General features: G+C 34.2%; 1 protein-coding gene across 1 annotated transcript in view; it reads right to left on the reverse strand.

Moving 5' to 3' along the window:
* HEATR5B (HEAT repeat-containing protein 5B) overlaps nucleotides 1-21611 on the reverse strand; it is a 51725-nt gene extending 30114 nt beyond the window's left edge. Inside the window, exons 1-9 of the mRNA XM_051214905.1 lie at nucleotides 21130-21611; nucleotides 18777-18932; nucleotides 17718-17931; nucleotides 15398-15558; nucleotides 13054-13708; nucleotides 11649-11929; nucleotides 9354-9581; nucleotides 5186-5432; nucleotides 832-995 (exon numbers count right to left, since the gene is read on the reverse strand). Coding sequence (XP_051068089.1) covers nucleotides 832-995; nucleotides 5186-5432; nucleotides 9354-9581; nucleotides 11649-11929; nucleotides 13054-13708; nucleotides 15398-15558; nucleotides 17718-17931; nucleotides 18777-18932; nucleotides 21130-21564 — 2541 coding nt within the window. The 5' untranslated portion in view covers nucleotides 21565-21611. The remainder of the gene's footprint in view (nucleotides 1-831; nucleotides 996-5185; nucleotides 5433-9353; nucleotides 9582-11648; nucleotides 11930-13053; nucleotides 13709-15397; nucleotides 15559-17717; nucleotides 17932-18776; nucleotides 18933-21129) is intronic.
* Nucleotides 21612-23655: the final 2044 nt, after the last annotated feature.

The raw sequence follows: 23655 nt of genomic DNA on the forward strand, positions 1-23655 counted from the left end.
TTTAATTTTACCAGGAAAAAATAGTCTATAAACAAAATCAACGATAGTAATTCAGCAGGATACATGGCTAAAGGAAGAGTAAAAGTAAAAGTTTTGCGCATTTAAAGTGATATTTCGTTTGTAAATGTGAATTCGCATAGAGCTTAACAAATAGTGATACATCCATACAGAAAAATACTGAATAGTTTACATGCTATAAGTTAAATGAAGACAATTAAAAATCATATTTCTCTCTCACACACTCTGCCGTAAAATAAAGCATGCGAATTACAGGACAGAATAACAAAAACAGTAACAATAATGATGATAATAGTAAATGAAAAAGAATTGTCATTTAATTCATATAGATTTTAATAGTTGTATAACTTTATATCTGTTCGTTATATAACAACATGTATTCTTTCTTAATAATTCAAAAATCAACTAAATTACCATATTAATTTTCTTTATTGATTGGTATTACATTTTTGTACCGTAAAAGTTATAAAATACATGGCTCTAAACCCCCTCGAGTTGACGATTATGTCGACAATGCAAATCCGTAGCAGGAGAAAGACAATTAAATAGATACAAGTGTAGTTAACAAATCTACACAACTCAAAACCAGATATAAATGGAGCTATATGTAGTGAGATATGTGAAGATTTCAAATCTGGAAACCATTGGCTACTGGTTAAAATTACTAAGGTATAATTTCCCTCTTTTCAAATGTTTGACATGAATTAAGATGAACAAAGTATCGATAAAGTATATGACGTAAATCAATGGAAAAGTTACAATTCTGAGTAAAGTTATATGTATATAAAATAATGATTAAACTGACTGACTTACTTGTTCCTCTAATAATCTTTGATCTGTATCCTGTAAGCATGATCCAAGTGTGATACTGTCTTCAGAACAACTTAAAGACTTCAATAAAGATGTTGTTACATTTGCTACATTATCAGTTAACGTGAATTCAGCTACTAATTCACGTAAAACTGTACTATAAGAACCTATAAATATAAATAATGTGTTAAAAATAAGAAATCCATTGAAACAGAATTTTATAAACTGGTAGTTCAGTCACATAGTAATAAACAATAATAAGCAGGAAATAGTTCAAAAAATAAACTGATCAAAATCAGATTAATATTAATGCGAACTTTCTTCTTTTCTGTATAAAAACGAGAGGTCATCAAAACACATATCTATATTATTCATAGTAGTGATGATCGTTATTTAATTTGTTTCTTCTAAAAAATGCAATATAAATATTACTGTACATAAGAATTAAAGCCTGAAATTTGTATTCAGTTAAAAATATGCAGGTATAAAGACAAATGATAACATGCGTTTATTCACATACTGGATTTACTAAACATACGAAAAATGCACAATGAACAATGTAAAGATTTTTTATAGCTTAGATTAAGAATGGATCTTAGGCAACCATTGAAAACGTGAAGATAAGGGAATATAATGAATTATGATTGATTAATATATTTTCTATTTACTTGAAAGTTGACGGTAATTAGTTTTTTTGAAATACAATTACATAAATTAATTAAAGAACTATAGGAAGCATGATTGCTACCATGTGGAATTGTGAGAATATAGATAATAAATCATTACTAGTAATTATCACAGATGAAGAGTAGTTGTAAAAGCAAGCAATTGAAAAATTCAGTAGTATATATTTTATACTAAGCGAGAAGAAAGAAGAAAATTCGCACAGATATGTAATAATGTAAATTGTTATTAATGTGTTCACATGTATATGTGAACCAATCAATGAATATGAACATAGAGATATTGTCGAATTCGAAGTTACTCAAGTTATCTTTACACGGATCTCATTTGGTGAACCACTGATAGAGTAAAACACAGAGGTTTGTTTACCATTCTATGTTTTCTGGAATAAACCGACAAGTTCTCCTTATTCCCAAGGCTTACAAACAACATTGAATCATAAATTCTAACTCAGCATTAGTTTGAACAGTTAGATGATATTTTTAAATGTAGATTAGAGTGCATTTCAAAGATTTGTGTTTAACTACGAACTATCACAATGCCAACAGTTGGAAGATTGACCAAGGATTTCATCTAAGTGGGTTATTATTTTTTTAAATGGACTTACTATGAGTACCGAGCCATACTGACAAATAGTATTGGACATTAAATAGATATATCACCACATACTAGGACGAAACGGCCGTCCAGTGCTTCCAGGCTTTCCATGGTGGTCTAGCTTCAATTGACTTATGATTTCAATCAGTGAAATTTCTAAAATCTGCACAAACCCCTTCTGATAACAATCATCTGCTCACTAGTGACTGACTTCAAGAGATACTCCTGGAGTTCTAGTGAGAAGCCGTTACCAATGGAGCTCAACCAGGTCTGTTGTGAGATATCAACTCACTGAAGACAATGGTGTACGGTGACGCAACTTCGTGGATTTGTTGAAGTTAGACATTAACACCATTGGATGCCGGCTCAGTGGTCTAGTTGGTTAAATGCCTGGAGCGAGACTGATAGGTTCTGGGTTCGAATCTCGTGGGGGTGGGATCGTGGATGCACACTACTGAGGAGTCACACACTGTGACGAAACGGCCGTCCAGTGCTTCCAGGTTTTCCATAGTGGTCTAGCTTCAATTGATTCATGATTTCAATCAGTGAAACCTCATTAATTCTCAGGAATTTATGAGCTAAAGCCTATTCAATTTTAAAAAAACTAGTCATTCGAAAATACTAATGGAGAATAGCGGAAGACAACTCTATTTTAGATGCAGCTGAAAGTAGAACTAATATTTACTCCATTTCAAAGATAAGAGAATACATAATGCTATTTTACAGTCTAATTTCAAGCTTAAGAAGTTAATATGAAATACATATTTGGATTATTCTTTCGAAATGTTTACTCATTACTCTATCCAAACTGTTGTCGAATACTTTGTATTTTCTTTTAATAATTATTATTTTACTGTACACAAATAGTTTTTTTAAAAGAAAAACTTTCAAGTCGAAATTCTGTCAAAAAACTCATCTCTGACATAAATTTTCTGTATTATGAAATAAGGATTTATGTTGCCGTTGTACGTTGACAATCGGTAATTAGACATCATTGGTTTCCAAAAAAAAGAAAGGATCCCATTCTTTTAGAAAAGTTAATTAATTGGGTTTTTATTTCTAACATAATGAAATATTATAATGATAATTTAATATTTTATTGTCCTATGAGAATTTTCCACTCACTATTGAATATAAGAATTCTTTGGCGTAAAAAAAATAAAGTAAACAAAGCATCACATTATGTGAAAGGTGGACGGAAGTTAAAAAATATGAAGCATTGAATTTCTAACCAATCGATTAAAAGCATAGTGCACACACACACACCACTAGACTCGAAAAGGTGGCTCCGATCTTTAGGTATGAATGATATGCTCTTTTCATTAAACCATGTTTACTCCAATGTATATATATAGCATGAAAGAGAACGAGATGAATACATACACATTCGCATGCAATATATTATTTTGATAACTATTGCATAACCAACCACATAATACTTCTAGTAATGGTGTTAATATAAATACTAACATGTCTAGTGAAAACCAAACAAACCAATTAGGATAAATAGGAAACACATTGAATGAAACAAATGGATCAGGAATTAAACAAGACAAGTGCAAATAATAAGCAAACAAAAGAATAAAACCAAGTTATATAGATGCATACGTGTATTTTATTTTACCTTGTTGACTAAGGTTTGTTTGCCACAAATGATGTATAAATGCTAATCCACAAAATCAGGGGAATGAAATCAATAGAAAGTAATATTTTTATTAATACTGATCCCAAAAGGTACATATATATATATATCCTTACAGTTGATTATTGAGTAGCGAACAGTGTCGTATTCGTCTAATCATCTAAGTTGACTGAAATCTCTCGACTAAATTGAAATGTCGCCACTAGTATAAGCGATTCGACATTGTGTGCAGTATATTAAGATGTTAAGTGGTTGCAGACAGTCGGCCGAAAACCCTGAACCTAAGTTGTTTGTTAGTTGCCAATAGTCAGCAATCTGAATAGATCATTGGCAATATTTCAAGTTGTGAAGGTGGGTGACGAGTAGTGGGATACCACTGGAAACATCAGTTCCCGCAAGATTGCAAAGAGACCTTGCTGATGTGTGTCAACAACATATACGATATGCAGAACTACGGTTTCCTATCAACTACATCCAACAACTTAATATATATATATATATATATATATATATATCCTTTTATTATTTGCTTACTTGAATGATGGTTTCTATTTAGCGTATTTTTTAACAAAGTTTCCTTCCATATATAGGGTTGTTGGCCTCATGACCAAACCTCCGCCTTTGCCCAAACTTGGGACCGGTAGTAACTCTAGAAGCGCTCCAAGAGGAGATTTTTCCTTTAATAAGGTGTTCAGAAAATATCTCAGATATTGCAAGACAGACTATATGTTAATTTCAATCAAAATCATTAAGGAATGTGATTGACAACCAATCTTGCTTTATTTCAGTTGTACGTAAAGTTATGTGCCAGTGAACATGCAATTTTGTCAGTGATTATAACCCAAAATACTTGTGATCTGGTAACATTTTATGAATCAGAGCTTCAAAGAGTTGTAAATTCTACCAATTAACATGAAAATCATGTATCTACGCTATCGATTATTAATAATAAAATTTGCTTAATAATCTAATTTAATTGAATGAATGAGGAATGAACTTAAAAAATTAAAGATAACATAATAAGGATGGTAGGTTGCAGGAATATAGATGAAACAGTGAAAAAGGATCTAAGATTAACAACAAAGTACGAAAAAATTAATAGGTAGACCATCAACCTTTTCTGAACACATAAACACACACTGACACGGTTGCTGGTGTACCTGAGTCAAGTACAACACAAGTACCAATTCGGTTTTCAACCATGATACTCCTGGGCAATTTACAACCATTTACTGTAATATTATTTGGCACATGGTCATTACATATGTGACATACTGAATAAATTAATTAGCAAATACTATTTTAAGCCAATAACACATTAGCAAGTTAGTCGTAATTGAAAAATGATATAGAAATATATAATTAGACAAGCAAAAAAGTATTTCCCATTAATTATAATCATAATAATATATTATTAACAATTAATCAACTTACTAGTGTATGCTGTAGATGGTAGTAAAAGTAAAATTCGATACAGTCGTAATCGAATAAAACCAGCTATTATTTTTAAGTGATTTCCATAAATTCGAACAATATCATTCATTTGTCCAAGCATATTTAATGCACATTCAATAAGCGGTAAAAGACGATGAATTATATCTTCAGTAAGTAATTGTGGTGAACAATATTCTAAAAAGCTTTGTATAGAGCATAATGCACCCGATCTGGATTCCAGCATAATCTACAATGTTGAAGTTGAGGCAGGAAGATGGTAGATAGAAAGTGAGAGACAGACGACAAAGGGATAGGTAAAGACATTTAACAAAAGTATCAAGTGGCTGGAGTTAGTCGACAAGAAATCTAGTATTGACATAGATTTCGCGCTAGTTAACGCTTGTCAATCAGATATGTTATCTTGGGGGGAACTAATGCTCCCAATGTCATCCGACCGTACGTCAGTTAGCTTCACAATCTGAGATGTTACTACTAAATTATTCGGGCAGTGACTGAGTTCCCGTAGGACTGAGATATTTACAAATGATTGACCATAGAGTAATGACTAATGTTACATTTGTCTAATTTTTTGGTGCCGACCAAACTTTAAGGTAAGAAATAAAGTATGTAGAAAAGAATGGCGAAAAACACCTGAGAAATAGAATTCACCTAATTATATTGATATAACATGAGATTTAATTTATAAAAGTAGATCAGTTTGAAATCGCTCTACAAAGACAACCATCAAAATCATATACACGAACAATTAATACGAAAACATTAACCTCATCAACGCTTATGACAACATATGAAGTACAATTGATTTACGACTAATTCAATAGTCCATTCCGCCCAAATGATTTTTTCCTATCGATTCTCATTATGAAGTCTAGTTTTGATGTTATCCAATAACTTTGGTTTATTAATTGAAAAGAAAGAAACAATTAAAAATCATTTCAGAATATATGCCAGAAAGGATTTATTTATTCAAACGGAAAAGCGATAATTAACTAGTCAATAATATAACAAATAAAGCAAAATCATTTGGATAGTTTCCACAATCTGAGATGAGAACGACATACATCGAGATGAATTTCCGTTATGAAATTTTGTTATGATTTTCTCAGTAAAACGAGTCATCTAAGTCACCCTGTATGATCTACTCTCAATGATGAAGCCAGAAAACACTAGTGTGGAAACTATACCCTACATCTTAGTGAATTGAACAGTTAGCATATTTTCAGCTCGCCGAATGGCACCATTCTTAATCCAAATTACGCACATCTTCGGAAAAAAAGTTGCTCTAACTGGAAGAGTCTGTCCACCTACCAGGACAAATTTTCATTCATTCAAAAAAGTTAGATATTTCTGAGAATCGATACAATCATGGCATGTTACTCCAAATGAGCGCACCCAGAAGACAAATACGAAACAATTGTTCAATATATAAAGCATAGTGCAATTTGGTTAAACATTGAGTTAGTCAGTCAGCTAAAACGTTGGACCAGGCATAAATATCCATCTGTCCAAGTTGCCACATCTCATTAGTACAACAGGATGAACACCGAAGTAGTTACTTCAATGGTAGTAATATATAAAAGAAAGATTATGTATAAGGATATAGTACAGGAAGAAAGAATTAGTTGATACAAAGGAAGGTATAAAATAATTTTCATCTCACGATTTAAGGGGAAACAATGGGTGTATACACCTACACCATTGTGACCGATTATGTGTCATGTCACCCACGGTCTCCAATCATTGGTTTCGATAGTCACGCGGACCCCAACCATGTAGTCTACATCTACCAACATGGCTCAGACTAGAAGTTAGTGACTTCAAGGACTGATGTCACGTTTTAGTTTGGTCACCACTAACTTACTTCCAACCATCCCCAACACTAATCAGCATTGTGCGTCGTGGTAATCGGTGTTCAGGCATACGTAACACGTGGCCCAACCATCTCAGTCGATGAAGATTCACAACCTCATCAACTGATTTACCATCATTCTTTAACCTCACTATTACTTACCCGATGATCCCAGCAGATGCGAGCAATATTTCTAAGACATTTGTGATCAAATACTAGTAGTAGGCATCGACGCAACCAGTGGCTCACAAACAAATCTATATTAGAAATTCACTTTGTATTGCTCATTTGAATCTTCTCACTGACGTTTAGGACTGCGATTGACCAGTCTTTTATTGGCATATTTGCATGCTGTGCGGATTGCCTCGATGTTGCCCTAATTCACAAGTAGTATAAGCAAAGATGGATGGCGGCTAGCAGTGGAATCAAGGACGCACGTTTCGTTCTATTTGGGATTCGTCATCAGGATGTACCTGCATCCCAGAGTTGATGTTCATTCTAGGACTAAGTGGGAAACGCAATGGCGTTTGAATCGAACGGTGCTGAATTCGAGTCCTGGAGTAAACATTAACTCTGGGATGCAAGTGCATCCAGCTGACGAGTCCCAAATAAGACGAAACGCGCGTTCTGGATTCCACTGTTAGCCACCATCCATCTTTGCTTATATATATTATATACAGCTGTGCAAATCCAGAATAAATATTTCTGTCAACCAATTTACTTTTCTGATTTATAAATATTTAATCGAATTAAAAAAAGACTAGCCACCTCAATAAATTCTGGGATGAATGTATGTATGTATGTAGAAACAAACACACACACACAGAATGTACAAAAAGTGTACAACACTCAGAACAACCAACATACCATAGAGAAGTAGGCGAAAGTAGAGACAATTTAAATAAACAAATAAATAAAATTGCCAATCAATTTTAAACGAAGTTAATTTTTAAAAAGAGAATTACATTGTCAATTAACTTTACTTCATCATATTATTTCTTTTATAGAAAAATTAAAAAAAGTAAATTATCATTGGAGAAAAAGTAAATCAGATCAATAAAAATATGATCAAATTATATCGCCATTAAATTGATTAAATAGAATAAGGAAGTAAATAAGATCAAAATGTATCAATCAAGGGGCTATGTATGCATATAGAAATGAATTACAACGGTGCAAATCATTTATTTATTTAGTCATTAAGCAGTAATATCAAGTATACGAATGACTTTTCAGATGACGATGACCTAATTATATAAACTGTTGAAAACACCCAAAACAAATGGTAGGAAGATGGTTTGGTGAATGAATGTCTTTACTGTTGAACATTGTTACGTCTATTTTGATGTGAGAAGGTGGATAGTATCGTCGGACCTCATTCAAACAGTGCGGTAAAAGCATGAGTATGCAAACAGGTACGTGATGATATTTTGTCGTCAAAAGTGATGGCGTTTTTCTACAGCACATCTAAAAATTGATAATTATTGTAGCGACGGACCACCGGTGAACTCGAGGAAGCTGTAAGAGGATCAGAAAGAGCCGAAGACGTCCCATCCAATCACCTTTCGGAGGAATATTCTAGAATTCCAACGTGTAGCTTCCCGATTGGATAATGCTAATTACGCCCTGTATGCCGATTGAAGGACTGTAATGATGATTTCGTTCTTACTAAAAACTATAAATACCTGACAATTTCGTACTATGATTGACACTGTTTGGAATAATATTCCTCTCGTTAGTCTTCTGTCTTCTTATTGAGACTTGGAATGGTTTTGGGTGTTCTAGTGCTCTGTTATACGCGGTATATCGAGAAATCAACTTCCGAAATATAACAATTATCTGATCTGTTTGGTTACTGGAAGAGTTGAAAACAAGCGTTAAAAGATTTACATTCGAATTAAGGTGAGAAAAAGTAGAAAAAACATATTCAAGTACCTGATTTACTCAAGGTGAATTAAAGCACTTAACCTTGCACTCAATGAATTAAGCCCACAAATGTATCATATCATACAACCATTTAGGGGAACAGCCAGAATGATCAAGTTACGGGATAATGAAGATTGATTTATAATCAGTGTTAGAAAACAGTATGGCCTCAGAAGAGAGACAGCTATGATAGAAAGAAGACTAAAGGAAGGTTTAACAAGGGAGGTGTTATGACAAAAGTTTTCATTGGCAAGCAACATGAATTGAATCTCTGTTCATTTTTCAAAGCAATCAAACTACCATATTCATAACTTAACATACTTTTAAGCTTAATTTAAAAAAACTATGTAAATATTGAGAAAGCTAAAATACCTGCCAAGTAAAAGCGTCACCGCGCTGTTTCTCCGCTTCCAGCTCACGTAAACTGCGCGGAAATGCATTACGCCAAAGCAACAACATTCTAGGTAAATGAGGCTTGACAACATTTGGTCCAAGAGTTATACAAGCAGCTAATAAACTCCAACCACTCTGAGTACGAGCCAGTGCGAATCGGCTATTTTGATTGGCCGCACGTAGAAGCTCTTCAGCTAAACTAAACAACTAAATGGAAAAAGATATTAGTATAGAATTATCAAACTAGTGGAGATCATAAGAATCCTGTTGAAGAAATCAATCATAAAAGTTAACTTTACCATTAAAAGCAAATGACACCAACTTGATTGATGAAAAAGTGGCGAGACTATAACTTGTGGACGAACCAATCAGATTAAAGATAGTAGGTCTTGGATTTTGGCGCGAAAAATCATTCATCCATCGGGTTAAATACCACTTGACATCATAGCTGAAAACCCTAAATCCAATTCCTAACCCTAACATTCAAATGTAAATACTAATCCTAATTCCTCACAGTCAGTCAGTAACAACGTAGAACTTCGTACGTACGTACATCAGTTCGAGTTGCCACACCACCTTAGCACAGAGATGCAGTTGTCGATTCAAATCCCGTAGTGGTAGAGGTAGCAAGAGTATAAGCAGTAATCGGGAAGATTAGGGTTTGAAGATGTTATTTAAAGAGTATAATCCAGTGAAATAAATTTGGGAAGAGAAAAAAAAGAGACAAGTAAGAATAAGGAGATCAAAATTTGGGAGAACACAAAGAGTGTATGCACCTGCGCCATTGCAAACGATTTTGAGCCATGTCATTCAGGGTCTCTAACCATCGGCTGCTATCATCTCGCGGTCCCCAACCACGTAGTCTACACCTACCAACATGACTCAGTTCACTTGTCAGTGACTTCATGGACTGGTGCCATGTTTTGGTTTGGTCGCCCCTAGCTTTCTTCCAACCTACTCCTCACACTGATTTTAAACCTTTATTTAACCGTAGTAAGTAGGTAGACATCCTCAAGACCACTTTGGCGTTACCAAAAGTCGTCCATAAATTAGAGTCTCACTGAAAAATTTGCAAGTCTGTAATTTCAGATGCTCACATTGAAGAAATATATTCTGTTCATTAATTAATTCACTATCATCGGATTTTGTATTTAGATGAAGATGATTTCAAATAATTTAAGAGCTTGTTTGCATATTATTTTTAATCACCTATAATAAAGTCACCACTAACATATCACACATTCATCTTCATATCTAAGATATGAAAATAAATTAAGCTTAGCTTACATTTTTAATTGGTCAATACACTCATTTCAAACAGTCTTTGCCTAATACCTTACTGAGGAAGTTTAGCTAAAACACTTTAAAAAGAACAAAGTATACTTTAAAGTTAAGTGTGTTAATTAGGTGTAAAATAATAGAACTTTAATATACGATGACCACCTTGTAAGTAAACACTAAGTTAAAAAATGAAATGTTAATATTAATTACTGCCTTAAAAGAATGTACTTGTTAAGCTTTTATTTAAAGAGGATTCAATAAGCTCTTATATGAATCAACTAATAAGAGACTATTGCACTTGTTTGATAAATTAACATTCCCGTAAAATCATGTCCGTAAAGTCTAACATCAACATTTCTCCTCTAGTTACCATTTTGCCGTGTTTACCTGTTCAGTTATATTTATAGTAGTAGTACATGCATTGGAAGGGAAAGGCGAATTCTACCGAAAGGAGAACCTATAAGTATGAACGAAAAATCGCTGTCAGTTCTTTTGCTCTATTGAGAACGACTTGCGAATGTTCTTTGTGGTTAATTAATTTATTATCTCACTTACTTCGTTCCTACAGAACTGGGACTTCTGTAATCATATAGGGTATTTATGATTATTTATACCAATGAAATGAATTATTGCATGCATGTTTCTCACAAACTACAATCGAGAAAGTGCTTCGTATCCATACAAAATAGTTCGTACGTTCAATAGCTGACATAATAAAGTGAATTCAGCACAATATATGTTCCCTTGTTTTGAATGTGTGCTTATTAACAGTATAAAACCAAAAAGCCATTTTAGAATACTAGTTTCTTATTAAAAGCAATATAGTCCCACTAAGTTAGTGTGATAAATTCATTTTTGACTATTATCATATTAAGGTCGAAATTATCAATCTAACACCAAATATTATTTGAAAACAGCAAGTTTACTGTCCATCAGTAGACCAATCGAATAAACAAAACAAAATTCACATGTATAAAATGACGATAAACTAACTTGATCTGGTACATTATTCGGCAAACCAAGAATAGAATAATTAACTCCAGCTAGAAGTCCAGTTATGCCAAAAGTAACGCCTAAAAGTGTTTCAGCACTATATCTATGAGATTGTTGCAAACAATGTAAACATTTATTTAATAAAGGGATGCGTTGGCTTGGTACAACAATTACTAACTGCCTTAAACACGATGCAGCTGCCAAACGAACCGCCTGTACTGGATGTGATAAACATGTGCATAGTACATCAGTTAGTTGAGTGGGTTGATCCAAAAGTTGAACTAAAATTTGAAAAAAAAAAGAATTAATGTAAAACTGTGAATGAACAGGGAAATCCTACACTTGATATCACATTAACAACTACTTAAGAATCTGAAATTAATAAGAACTTTATTGTATTTCTTTGAAGAAATTTAACACCTACAGGTAAATAACATAGGTCAATATTCTAGACGGAAATGAGAGAAATAAATTCTAACCTTTCAGGTGGAGATGGATGGTGGGACTCATCAATTGGATGCATATACACCTTAGTATGAGTATTCACATTTGGACTCGAAACCACTACCGGTCGCTTCAAACTCCAATCGTATTATCTACTGAGCTACTGAGCCCAGATAGCCTGTGTAGCAGCTTGTGTAATGCAGTGAATTTTGCACAAGCTAGTGTATATGCATGCAACTGATGAGTCCCACAAAGGACGGAACGCGTATCCTGGATTCAACTACTAACCACCATCCATCTATACTTAAAAGTGCTTGTGACTTAGTCGCAATGTCGAGGTAATGCGCACAAGATGTACGTATGCCAAAGGAGACTGGTCAGCTGCAGTCCTAAGCGTCGAATGGAAGATTCAAACAACCAATATTTGTAAAATTTCAATTAAAAACTATAGATCAAAAAAAGCTGTAACTGAATGGGTCTAGGATCTAGCTCCAGCCAATGGATCATAAAATTCACATCTTCCTCCGCTTAACAGTGATTTATGAAATCGGACAGTATTTCCTAGTGCTACTTGAAAACGGGTACATAAATATCTCAAAGGATTATTGGTTAGGAAATTAATTGGTCAACAAAAACCAAGCATGAATAAATTCCTGAATGAAAAAAGCCAAAGTCCATGAACAAAGGTTTGCAAAGGTGGGATCCAGATGAAAGTGTAATGTTGGCTTAATAGTTAAGGCGTTGACTTCCAACCACAATCGTATGTTCGAACCCCACTCCACCTACAACAGTATGGGTAGCTTAGAGCGCTGCCGAGAACCAAGTATACTAATTTGTACATAGTAAATGAGCTGAATAAAAATAAAATATAATAGAATAAAACAAGAACTTAAAATACATCATTCGACTAATCTAATAAAATAAGTGTTTACAGAATAAAATTGTAGATAAAAGTGCTTACCAACTAGTGAATCTAACCAACGAATTAATTGACTAATTATATCTAACACACAAATAACTAAGTGCTGATGTTGTTGTTCGCGATTCGAACGGGAACTGCTACCACCCGTAGTAGCTGTTGTCGTTATTGTCGCTGTTGCTACTTGACGCCTAATTCCACGTTTCACTTTTCCACTATCCGGTTCCACAACACTATCCAAATTATATACATTACTAGTTGCCTGATTATCCCCATGTGTTACGTTGATACCAGTCTCATTGAAAATATCATTCGGTAACGAATCTGATGGTTCGTTTGTATTACCATTATTATTAAGAGTAGGTGTTACGGAAGAAGAGGATGAAGAGAATATCTGTTGAAACACATCACCGTCGTTCATTGAATATTCATTCACATGAAGATTTTGTAAATATTGTAAATGATATATTAATATCTTTATCAATTCACTAATCGCAACTAATTGAATTGATTCAGACAATAAGTGTCGAAATACAGTACCCAATAGATATTGTATACATTGACGTGCATATATAGCCTCGACATGTGTTGGTGTAGCACGTGGAACTAATAAAAGATTCACTAAATGTGTCAGTATAGTTGACAGATTAGTTTCAAACCATAACGGCCCCATTTCAACAATAAATTCGATGTAAGCCTGCAAATAAAATAAAAGCAAATTGACTAATTAACACATCAACGAAGTGTAAATCATTTTAATGGTCATTTTAATCAACGCTAATTGACGTTTATTCAGTAGTGGTTGAAAAACAAAAGAAAGAAGGGAGAAAATACATTAATTCCTAATGCCTATTAATGTAGATAGATATCAATCATTATTAAACTTGGGTAGTGGCTAGCAATAGAATTTCGTCCTGTGGGGGACTCGTCAACTGGATGGGTGTTTACATCTAAACTCGAACTTAATGCCCATCACACAAAACTCCAATCGCATTATCCGCTAAGCTATTGAGTCTAGATAGCCACTAACTTGTGCAACATGCACTTGATAACGATAGTTATATCGAGAACTAACTGAATTCGAACTCATGTACAATTCATTGAATCCATGAAAAGATGCCCACACTAACGAATTGAGGTATTTTTGGAAACGGTGATAATAATTAAAATATAAAAAAGCATTCACTGTAAGACAACTAAGGTCGAGAGTGAGGAGAGTTCACTCATCCTCTCGAAATGCTCTCAAATGGCCACGTGTATACAGCCATTGTTAGGGAAGTCTTACTCACTGCCTTCTCGTGGTGGGGTGTTGTTTATGAAATTGAGAGGACGAAAAGCGACTATCTGGCCCTTTAACCGGGTTGGTGGACAGGAGGAATCCACTTAGGGGAGTTAGAAAACACTGATTCCAAACCAATGGTGCACATGAGTTGCAGGATCCTGAGGAAACAAATGGAGTGGGAATCTATTGTTGGTCACCGGCGACCATGGGACTGCACCTCCTAACGGTGGCTCCACTGCCTTGTGGATTAGACCTCTAGGTCAAATAGTTAGGTAGTGACCATTTAAGATAACCACCTGCTTCGGTCTCGGCACCCAGGCGATATCAAAGCCCTCACATAAATCAATAGTGACTACCACTGGCCTCATTGTTATTGTGTGGAGCATATGTATTTGGTGTCCTCTTGTACCAACGTTTATGTGTTCAAATAAATTAAATAAATAACTGAGCCGATAAATCAAATCATGGGTGATAAGTGTTTTCAGTACTTTACTTATGTTTATTGCTTCACAAGTTCAAATTCAGTTCTGTCTTAAGCGAGCTGTAGGTCATGAGATAGCATTGTAACTCATATACATAAAGACAGTTATGGTTTGTAAATTAATGCATAACTATGTGTGGAGTTGCTGCTTTGTACGTTACTGTCGAAAACTGATCAGTCAAGGAGTATGGCATAAACACACATCGACCTACAAATAGATTTCCACGATATTTAGTACTCATTCACTTCGTCACTGTAACTGATTTGGATTACCTAGAGAACCATAACCAAGATGTTTGCATCTCTCAACATGACTTGATAAAAAAACAATGATTTCACGGACTAACTCCATAACACTGTTCGACAGCTCTTAGTTCTCTTTATAATTACTCATATGTTAGAAACTATTGAAAGAACATACTTAAAATACATCAAAGCTATCCCAGTCGTCAAAATTCCACAGCCTCATCGACCAATTTGTCAAATTTATCCAGTACTTTACATTTAACTTCAACATTACTCACCTCATTATCTATGAAATAGTTTAATTAGATAAAAGTCTTTAACAAAAAAAACTATTTTCACACAAATAATTATATTAACATCATGCTTTATATACTTACATACGTTACACCAACACGAACTTCTCGATTAACTGGACTAGTTCCTTTAATCATATCAGTAGCACTGGTACCTTTTAAAAACCCACCTGGACCTTTCAAAAATCCTGACGACAATAATGACAATGCATCTGTAAGTGGGATAGGTTTACTCCGCGAATTATCTGCAAAGAAAGAAAGACAAACACAATAACCATATAAATACTTCATAATTATCAATAATAAAGCTAAAATATGAGCATCATATAGCGATAACAAAAAAAGTAATATGAAAACGGACGGTAATACACAACACTAAATATCAGATAGACATAATTAATACTATCAAGTTACATTTGAAAGTGTTTGTATTGCATTTTACATACGTTTCTTTGAAAAAAATATTTATATCAAAGGCAGAAGTTCAAAAAAGAACTGACGAGTTTGCTTTGAGTCTTGCATGATTTATCGGGTCTACAATGTATGAATTATAGTGCATCATTAAAAAGTATTAATCCAGTATAACTGTAGTGAACACGAACACCAGCGGGGACAATCGAATGTATTTGACACGTTTACAGGACTTGTTAATAAAATCTAACAATCAAATAGTAAATACGTAATCTGAAAAATGTCTATCAATTGTTTCATAATGACTCAGACTTCATTGTTCTTGCATTTTCATGCAAATTGCATTCTGTTCCCATTCTTTACTGTTCGATCCTCTTGTCTCTCTGCTGCCAGACATTCTGTTCACGACTAACATCCTATACTACTTATGTCGATATAAGTAGCAAACACCATATAACAATGCCTGATTTGACAACAATAAATCTATTATAAAAGAATAGTAGTATCTGAAAAACTAACCATATTTAATTCGCGGTTATTTCATCGACAAAATTACTACATATACAATTTTACCCCAGTCAATGTTAGAAAGTGGATAAGCAAACAAAATAAGCATAGATTAAAACAAACTAAAAAATAAAACATAAAAATAAATTCACCTACACAGTTTATTAATTGTATAGTTTACTAGAACTTGTTCCACTGGTCTACAAACCAATATAGCTATTGTAGGCGTATAACTGTCAATACATACATCCATCAAGTATAGTCAATATGTGGAGTATTACATCAACCTTAATTTTGTAAACTTGGATTTTACCTTTTAAAGTGAGGAGTATTCACCAAGCCTACTGAGATGTACAAATAGATACTATTTCCAGAACCTGTTTTATTACCACGTATCATGAAAAAAGGCAAAACAATTGAAAATATGACGAACACCGTTTGTGAAGTATCTCCACAAGAAAGTGGAATAAATGCATGTATCCAAATATAAAGACTTGACTTGAGGTAAGGAGATTTAAACGTCCTTGGAAGACTAAAACCGACAGTTAGTGGCTTCCTGAACTCGCATTAAATTGAACGACCTTGACTTTTTACCACACTAATTTTAGTTTAATTTAATGCTGGCAACAGTCCCACAAAATATATGTAACCTATGCCTACCTAATTCTAACGGTTATGTCACACACACCTGTAGGTCATAACAAAATGAACTGGTACACAATACCCCTGCCATTTGGTAAACAGCTAAATAAATCACTATCACCATAGATCAAAAAACATGAAACAAGCGTAATATTGTTAAATTGTCGGAAAACACTAGTATTTGGACAGTTTGATGCGTCCTTTGAATTACTGATAAACATAACATTTTTTTAACCGGTACGAACGACATAAAGTAATCAACTATAAATTTCATCTATGGTCCTATCTACCTGATATATTAAAACAAATTGTGAGGACATCGAATTGCCAAGGAACTAAACATCTGTACGGTTTGACCAAAACATTAAAAATGATTGATTTACACAATATATTCAATTTACTACCAGAAATACTGAGTTTTTATTTATTTAAGTGTTGTGTGCATATGTATGTGTAAAAATATAACTATGTATACATTCGGCCAAGTGACTAGGTAATAGGTCTTAAGCCACGTTTATTACATCAGGATTAAAGGTAGTACCTAGAAACTTGAGGACGTTCTCAATGCAATTGCGTTCCTACTGCATCTCAGTGGATTAAAGTTGGTTCTATAAATAAATGTATTACAACTCTACGAAAAAAATGGTTTTTCGTAAAAGGTTTTTCACCTTTAGGTTAAACCCCAGTAGCATTGAGAAAATGTTCATATTATGAATAGGAAGTTCCATGAAATAACTTTTTTGGACAACTTGGAAGAAAAAACTGGTATGAAATTGTGAAAAAAAATAATTTCATTAATTTTCTTAACATAAAAAACAGGAAAAACGCTACATAAACAACTTACTAGACGTCCCAACTGTTCCACTGCTGGATGCATCAGATCCTGTATCTGCAACCCTTTTACGCTGAGTTTTTGCTAACAAATGACCCAAAGTACGTGCGGTCTCAAGTCGAGTTGTATAATTGGATCCATCCATACATCGCAAACACAAACTTACAGTAGCTTCTAATGCGTTGGTATGAATTGAATGAGAATGGTCAACCAGGAAGTAAAGACACTAAGGTTAAAGAAATAACAAACTGAATGAGTAAGTAGTACGCAATAGACGGTTTGGAAACTGTAGACGGATATCATGAAAGATGAGAAATGAAGTAAAAATCCATGAGATATTTGAGAGATGAAATTGCAGATATAATATTCAATAACGTTTATCGAAAGTACCACCTGCAACAGTCATAAGATTTACAGAACAAGACTGTTTTCATAAACAGTATTGATTCTGTAATTTACGTTCTTCAGTTTTCCCTTCTGCCCTACTAATATTTACTACAGTTCTTTTTTGCAAGTGATCAACACTCCAAGTGACACGTTTCTGTTACACACTCAATAGCAGTAAGTGACAAAGGTGATAAATTCTGCTGGAAATTTAATGATGCTAGCCAACCATATAATGTTTTTTTATCTTTAAAACTGACTGCTATGCCAGGAAAACATTTACTAAAGAAAAACTATTACAAGTCAAATACTGCCTCTAAAAACGGCACTTATAAGATGAGTTGTACTTTGAAGAACTTGGACTTGTAAAATTATGACATTTATTGTGCTGAAATAAGTCAGATTAACGCATCAACCCTTTAAAGTTTATTGCAAGCTCCAACCATATGCTTAATGAGATGGATGGAAATACTCGTTAATAAAAATTCACGATACATATATAGTTTAAACTTATGACAGTATCGTACACAAAGTATCTACGTTTAAATACTTTGTACATATTTTTCCACAGCATATAACTAATATGTAGTAATAATTCGATATTGTACAAGAAAACCACAGTAAAAATATAATAATTTGGACATCTGTGTCGAATACGGAATATACATCAATGGTTGGTTGACTCACTTTCACTGCAGCAACACGCACATAGAGTACTCGATCCGTCATGCAGATTTTCACTGCTTTATATATTTCTTTGTGACACACAATACTAGCTGAACCAACACCTTCAACCAAACTGCACAATGTGTTCATAATTTCACATCGAACTAGTGACTCAGACTGAAGAAAAAAGAAGTTACAAATTAAATTATCTATTCTTTGCAATGAACTAACTGTATATTAGCAAGAATAAAATATGAACTACTTAAGATTTTATCCATAATAAAAGATACTTCGAACAATAGTATAACAAGAAATGTGCAGATTAAGAATTAGGTATTTTTAATTCATTGTTAAGGATTTTAGAAGTCAGCTTTTTATCGCTAATACAAGAAATGAAGTTAACAGTTTCACGACTCGGAAATTTGCTCCATAATCATCAGTAATTCTGAAGGTTTACAATCTAAAAGTGGCAAATTACCCAACAAACCACACATCGGAAACTGTCTGGTAATTAGCAGCGTAGCCCAGATTGTTAGCATACGTTATTCTAATCATTCAGTTGGATGCTGACAATCTTAGTAGAATGAACCATATTCATAACCTGGTAAAATGTAATGTAAAGGATGACTCAGATGCCAGGGATGCGAATAGCAAGAAATTAATTATAACTTATGAAGTACTTTTACAGAGCTATGCTTAATATAATAACATCTTTCTCCTACATATTACCACCTTTGACCTAACCACTCCTATGAATCCGGTTTTCATCTTGCTGTGCTAATGAGGTATGGCAACCTGGACCGATGCACATATGTGCCTGGTCCTACGTTGTAGCTGACTGACTGACTGATCTATGAATACCATTCCCTAATGTTTATTTAAGATGGTCCTACTAAAATACTGAAGAACTTTGCATACCGTAGGGTGTTTAGATATTACATAAGAAACCGGACAATTGAACTACAGTGTACAAATGATAACAGTCATCACGAATAAATTCGTTGTAAGATGAATAGTACACAATTTTGAGGTTAGTCTTTATACTCCAGTGGTTAATTTAAATAAATGTAATGAAAAAACCCATCCAAAGTATCTTGCAAAATATTTCTGCCGTCCCAATTTACAGAAGAGAAACAAATGTATGAAAATTAGACAGCAACATCAACAGCATTATAGTGATGGCTAAAGTTGATTTGCAACTAAATTTTTTAATAAGATAACTACCTCTCTAGTTATTGGTTCTTCATAAAAAGAGGACTTAACGGAAAAGTTTCGATTAACAAGTGTGAAGGAACTATTTCCGAAGTCATCAGTTTTAAATAACTCCAACTTTGGAAATAATCGAACATAAACACTACCAAAGCCTTGCGCTTTGTTGTGGAATGGACTTGTAGTTCTTTTTTAGCTCGGAAAAAATGAATAGTCAGTGTTGATAGTAAAAGATTAACAAAAGATCTTAAGGCTTCAAATGTAGTTTTTGGTCATATGATTTTAGAATGAAACACTGTTTTTGTTAAACTATGCCTAAATTGATGTTTTAAAAGTTAGATTCGAAACTATCAGAGCACTTTTCTCAAAATGCCTGATTTTTATCGCCCACTCTTGTTGTTAATTACTTTAGAGAATATAATGAGGTTAGTCTTAAAACCATTTATCCCATCCAGTCTATTCAAACTCGATAACAAAAAGATGCACATTTTCACTCATTTCCTAGATGTAAACGGATGTACGTGAAGTGTAACCAAGGTTCAACTGCAAGCTCTAAAAGTGGCTTACCTTCTAATGATTTCTCTAATTGTAACTAATAATCCCGGAATTTTAGATTTAAATTATTTAGAGATGATGGTTTGAAGTTGTTTTATTCGTAAAACGGAAATTTCTGACAAAATAGAGCAACAATAAATGCACTAGAGGGATGTAAACAACAGTATTTCGCCCTGCTTGGCTAGGATAGTCTACAAATTCAAGATCCAGTCATCTGATATCTAACAAGAATTCGGAGAACAAAAAGGCTTGTATGGTGAATTAAAAAGGTTTCTGGTGCTAATGTGGATTGTGATGACTAAGTATACTAACTGAGTGCTAAGAACCAGACAGGAAAGTTTTCAAATCCAATGACTGAAATCTAGGTGATCAAACAGCTAAACCACAATACAGAAAGAGAATGTTATGAATCCTGTAGTTACAAACTGAATGAGAACTATACACTTCGGATCTTATCATACGAACGCCTATCCAGTAACAAACAAGTGGCGAATTTCAGAATCTTGGCAGAATTTCTATGTGTGAAATAAAGAAAAAAAATAGATTGACAGTATAAATTCTGATATATTGGGACATCAGTGAGAACTAATAAAATGAATTTTTACATTACCTGCTTGATCAGCTTCACCATTATGATAACGCTGTCTTCAAAAGACCGACCTATCATACGTCCAAGGCGTTTGTATATGGCTCCGAGGCAGCTTAATGCAGCTAGACGACTATTGATGCAAGCAAGTCCATCATCTCGGGATTTTAGAAGCGCGTTACATGTGTTCACTGCTGTATAAAGCAAAAGCGAGTCTCCCACTAAAAATAGGTTAGCGAAACAACGGCCCAAAAGCTTGTGTGTTGGACGTCCAGGGGCATGCGTCAGGTGAGACAACAGTTGTTGCACAAGATCTTCTTGGCATTCCTTGATAGCCTGTCTATTTTCTGCCACTAATCGTTTTTCCAGTGAACACAGCCAGTCAAATACAAATATTGGTTTTTTAACTTCAGAAATCTTCTCATACGCCTCCTCGTCGAAAAGAAGAGATATACTCATTCTTCGGAATGTTTACAACTACCGCCTTTTTGTTCCGACCCTTCAAGTGACCTTCAAATAGATGCTCAACATCTGTGGTTGAAAATACAGGTGAATTAGTTACGTTAGGACTCCAGAGGTGACCTTCCTGTCGTCTAATTAGTCTTTTAAATATAATTTCAAACTAAGTTCGTTGTGACACTAACTATAATAACACTGTGACTATTCAGCGACCATATTAGACAAATTATTTTCAGCTTTCAGGAGTAATTATAGGAGGTCCTTGCAATTTGTAGTACTCAGTACTAGGACCTTTACATGTGAAGATTCAACAGAAGGTCTTGATATTACGCATTCTGTCAGAGAATTCCCGTAATTCACTACACGATGGGACAAACGGTACTCCAGACGTTGAAGATTTGCTCTCGACCTTTGAACTTTTTACAGTGTCCTTTCAGATTATCTGTATTGTATGGAAGGGAAACATAGGACATGTTAATACAAAAATCACTGTTTAAGCTACGCAGAGCTAGCAATAAATCATCCTGTAACTTGTGGTGAGATAACGAAAGTAGACTTAAGTATCTCAGTCTATTCTCATAAGATAGATCAGAAAGGCTTCTCACCATTTTGGTTCCACGCTACTAAACTCATCCACGCATGTCCATTTCACACTTGAAGTAAGGACTTGCCGCTTGAATCCCGAATTCACAACATTTGGATATGAAATCCTAAACATTTCTTCATCCACATAATGAAGTGATTTATGGAATCCACATAGAACTCTGAAGCCATTTGTAGTATCAGCCTTACAATCACTCTTAGTTGAAAAGTCCCTGTCAATTGTGACTCATAGTTCTTTATAGTTCATTACTTTAAATAACCTTGTTTTGATTTTTTGTGTGGTGATATGATTCTCTAACACAACATTCGGAATTACTTAGTCATACATTACAGTTAAGTGTAAGATTGCAAATAAACTATGTCTGCAAACGAGATCTTCAGCAAAATTTCGGAGCTTGCTCACCAATCCTATGATATCATAACACTTGAAGATACCATGAATATTCAGAGCTTGACAAATTTTTTGCTTGTAACACCTTTATAATCGAAGTATAACAACCCGGTTAAATCACAAGTCGGAAATTAAGGGGTTCGGACATATATTTAGAAGTCTATAGATATATCGAGGAACGCTTGGTCTGAGCTGGCGAGTAGTTGCAAAGGATGTGTAGCATGGAGCACCCCACTTGTGATCTGGCGCGGATGCGTACCCAAGCGCCTTCAGCATCAGTATCAAGGACATACAGAACTACTTATTTTGAGGATTTGCTAACCGTCACAAATGCAAGTTTCCTGCTGTTGTTATCAAACATTAAAGCAAGATTTGTTGAACCACACAGTCCCAAAGTTGTAACTGATTTATAGAGGTATATATGGTGAGGCTACTTAAGTTTATGGCAACTTTTTCTGCCGAATCCACTTACCGCTTTTCATGATAATCTGAAAAGCACAGCAGATTTTGCTTCACTGAACTGAGTAAAATGTGCCTTGCTGGATTTTGAAAACCTAAATTCTGACAGAAATTGGTAACTAACAGAAAACGTCAAGGTGTGCCACAGTTGTGTCAGAAATGCCTTCGTGACTTTTAGTACGTGATCCTATGCAGCACACGCCTACAAAAGTTCTGGACGTACCATTATATTTCCTTAGATTCCTACAGTTTTCAGTTCAGTGACTAAGAGTCAGAATACTTGACTTACGCAGTAAATCAGAATGTTTGGTAAATGACCATAGCTCATTCCACCCTCTACGTCTACAGCAAAATTTAAATCTGATCTTTTTGGGTAAAACCTACTTGGGATTCCATACAAAAATAGTTTCAGGTTCATTTGTTATCGCGCTGACCCAAGGATTAGTGAATAATCGACTAAGACCATGTCACTGTTGAAGTGTTAAAAATTAGACGATGGTTTCTGGATATATCATTTAAACGTTGTTCGGCTGTATGCAGTGTGAATGATAAGGCATGGACAGCGGTCCGCTGATTTAATCTGCTAAATCGTGGAACCTGCAGAAAATAACTTCAAGAGAAGTCCAAACAGCCATAAA

Source organism: Schistosoma haematobium, chromosome 2 (genome assembly GCF_000699445.3).
Source record: "Schistosoma haematobium chromosome 2, whole genome shotgun sequence".
In the NCBI taxonomy this organism is placed as follows: Eukaryota; Metazoa; Platyhelminthes; class Trematoda; order Strigeidida; family Schistosomatidae; genus Schistosoma; species Schistosoma haematobium.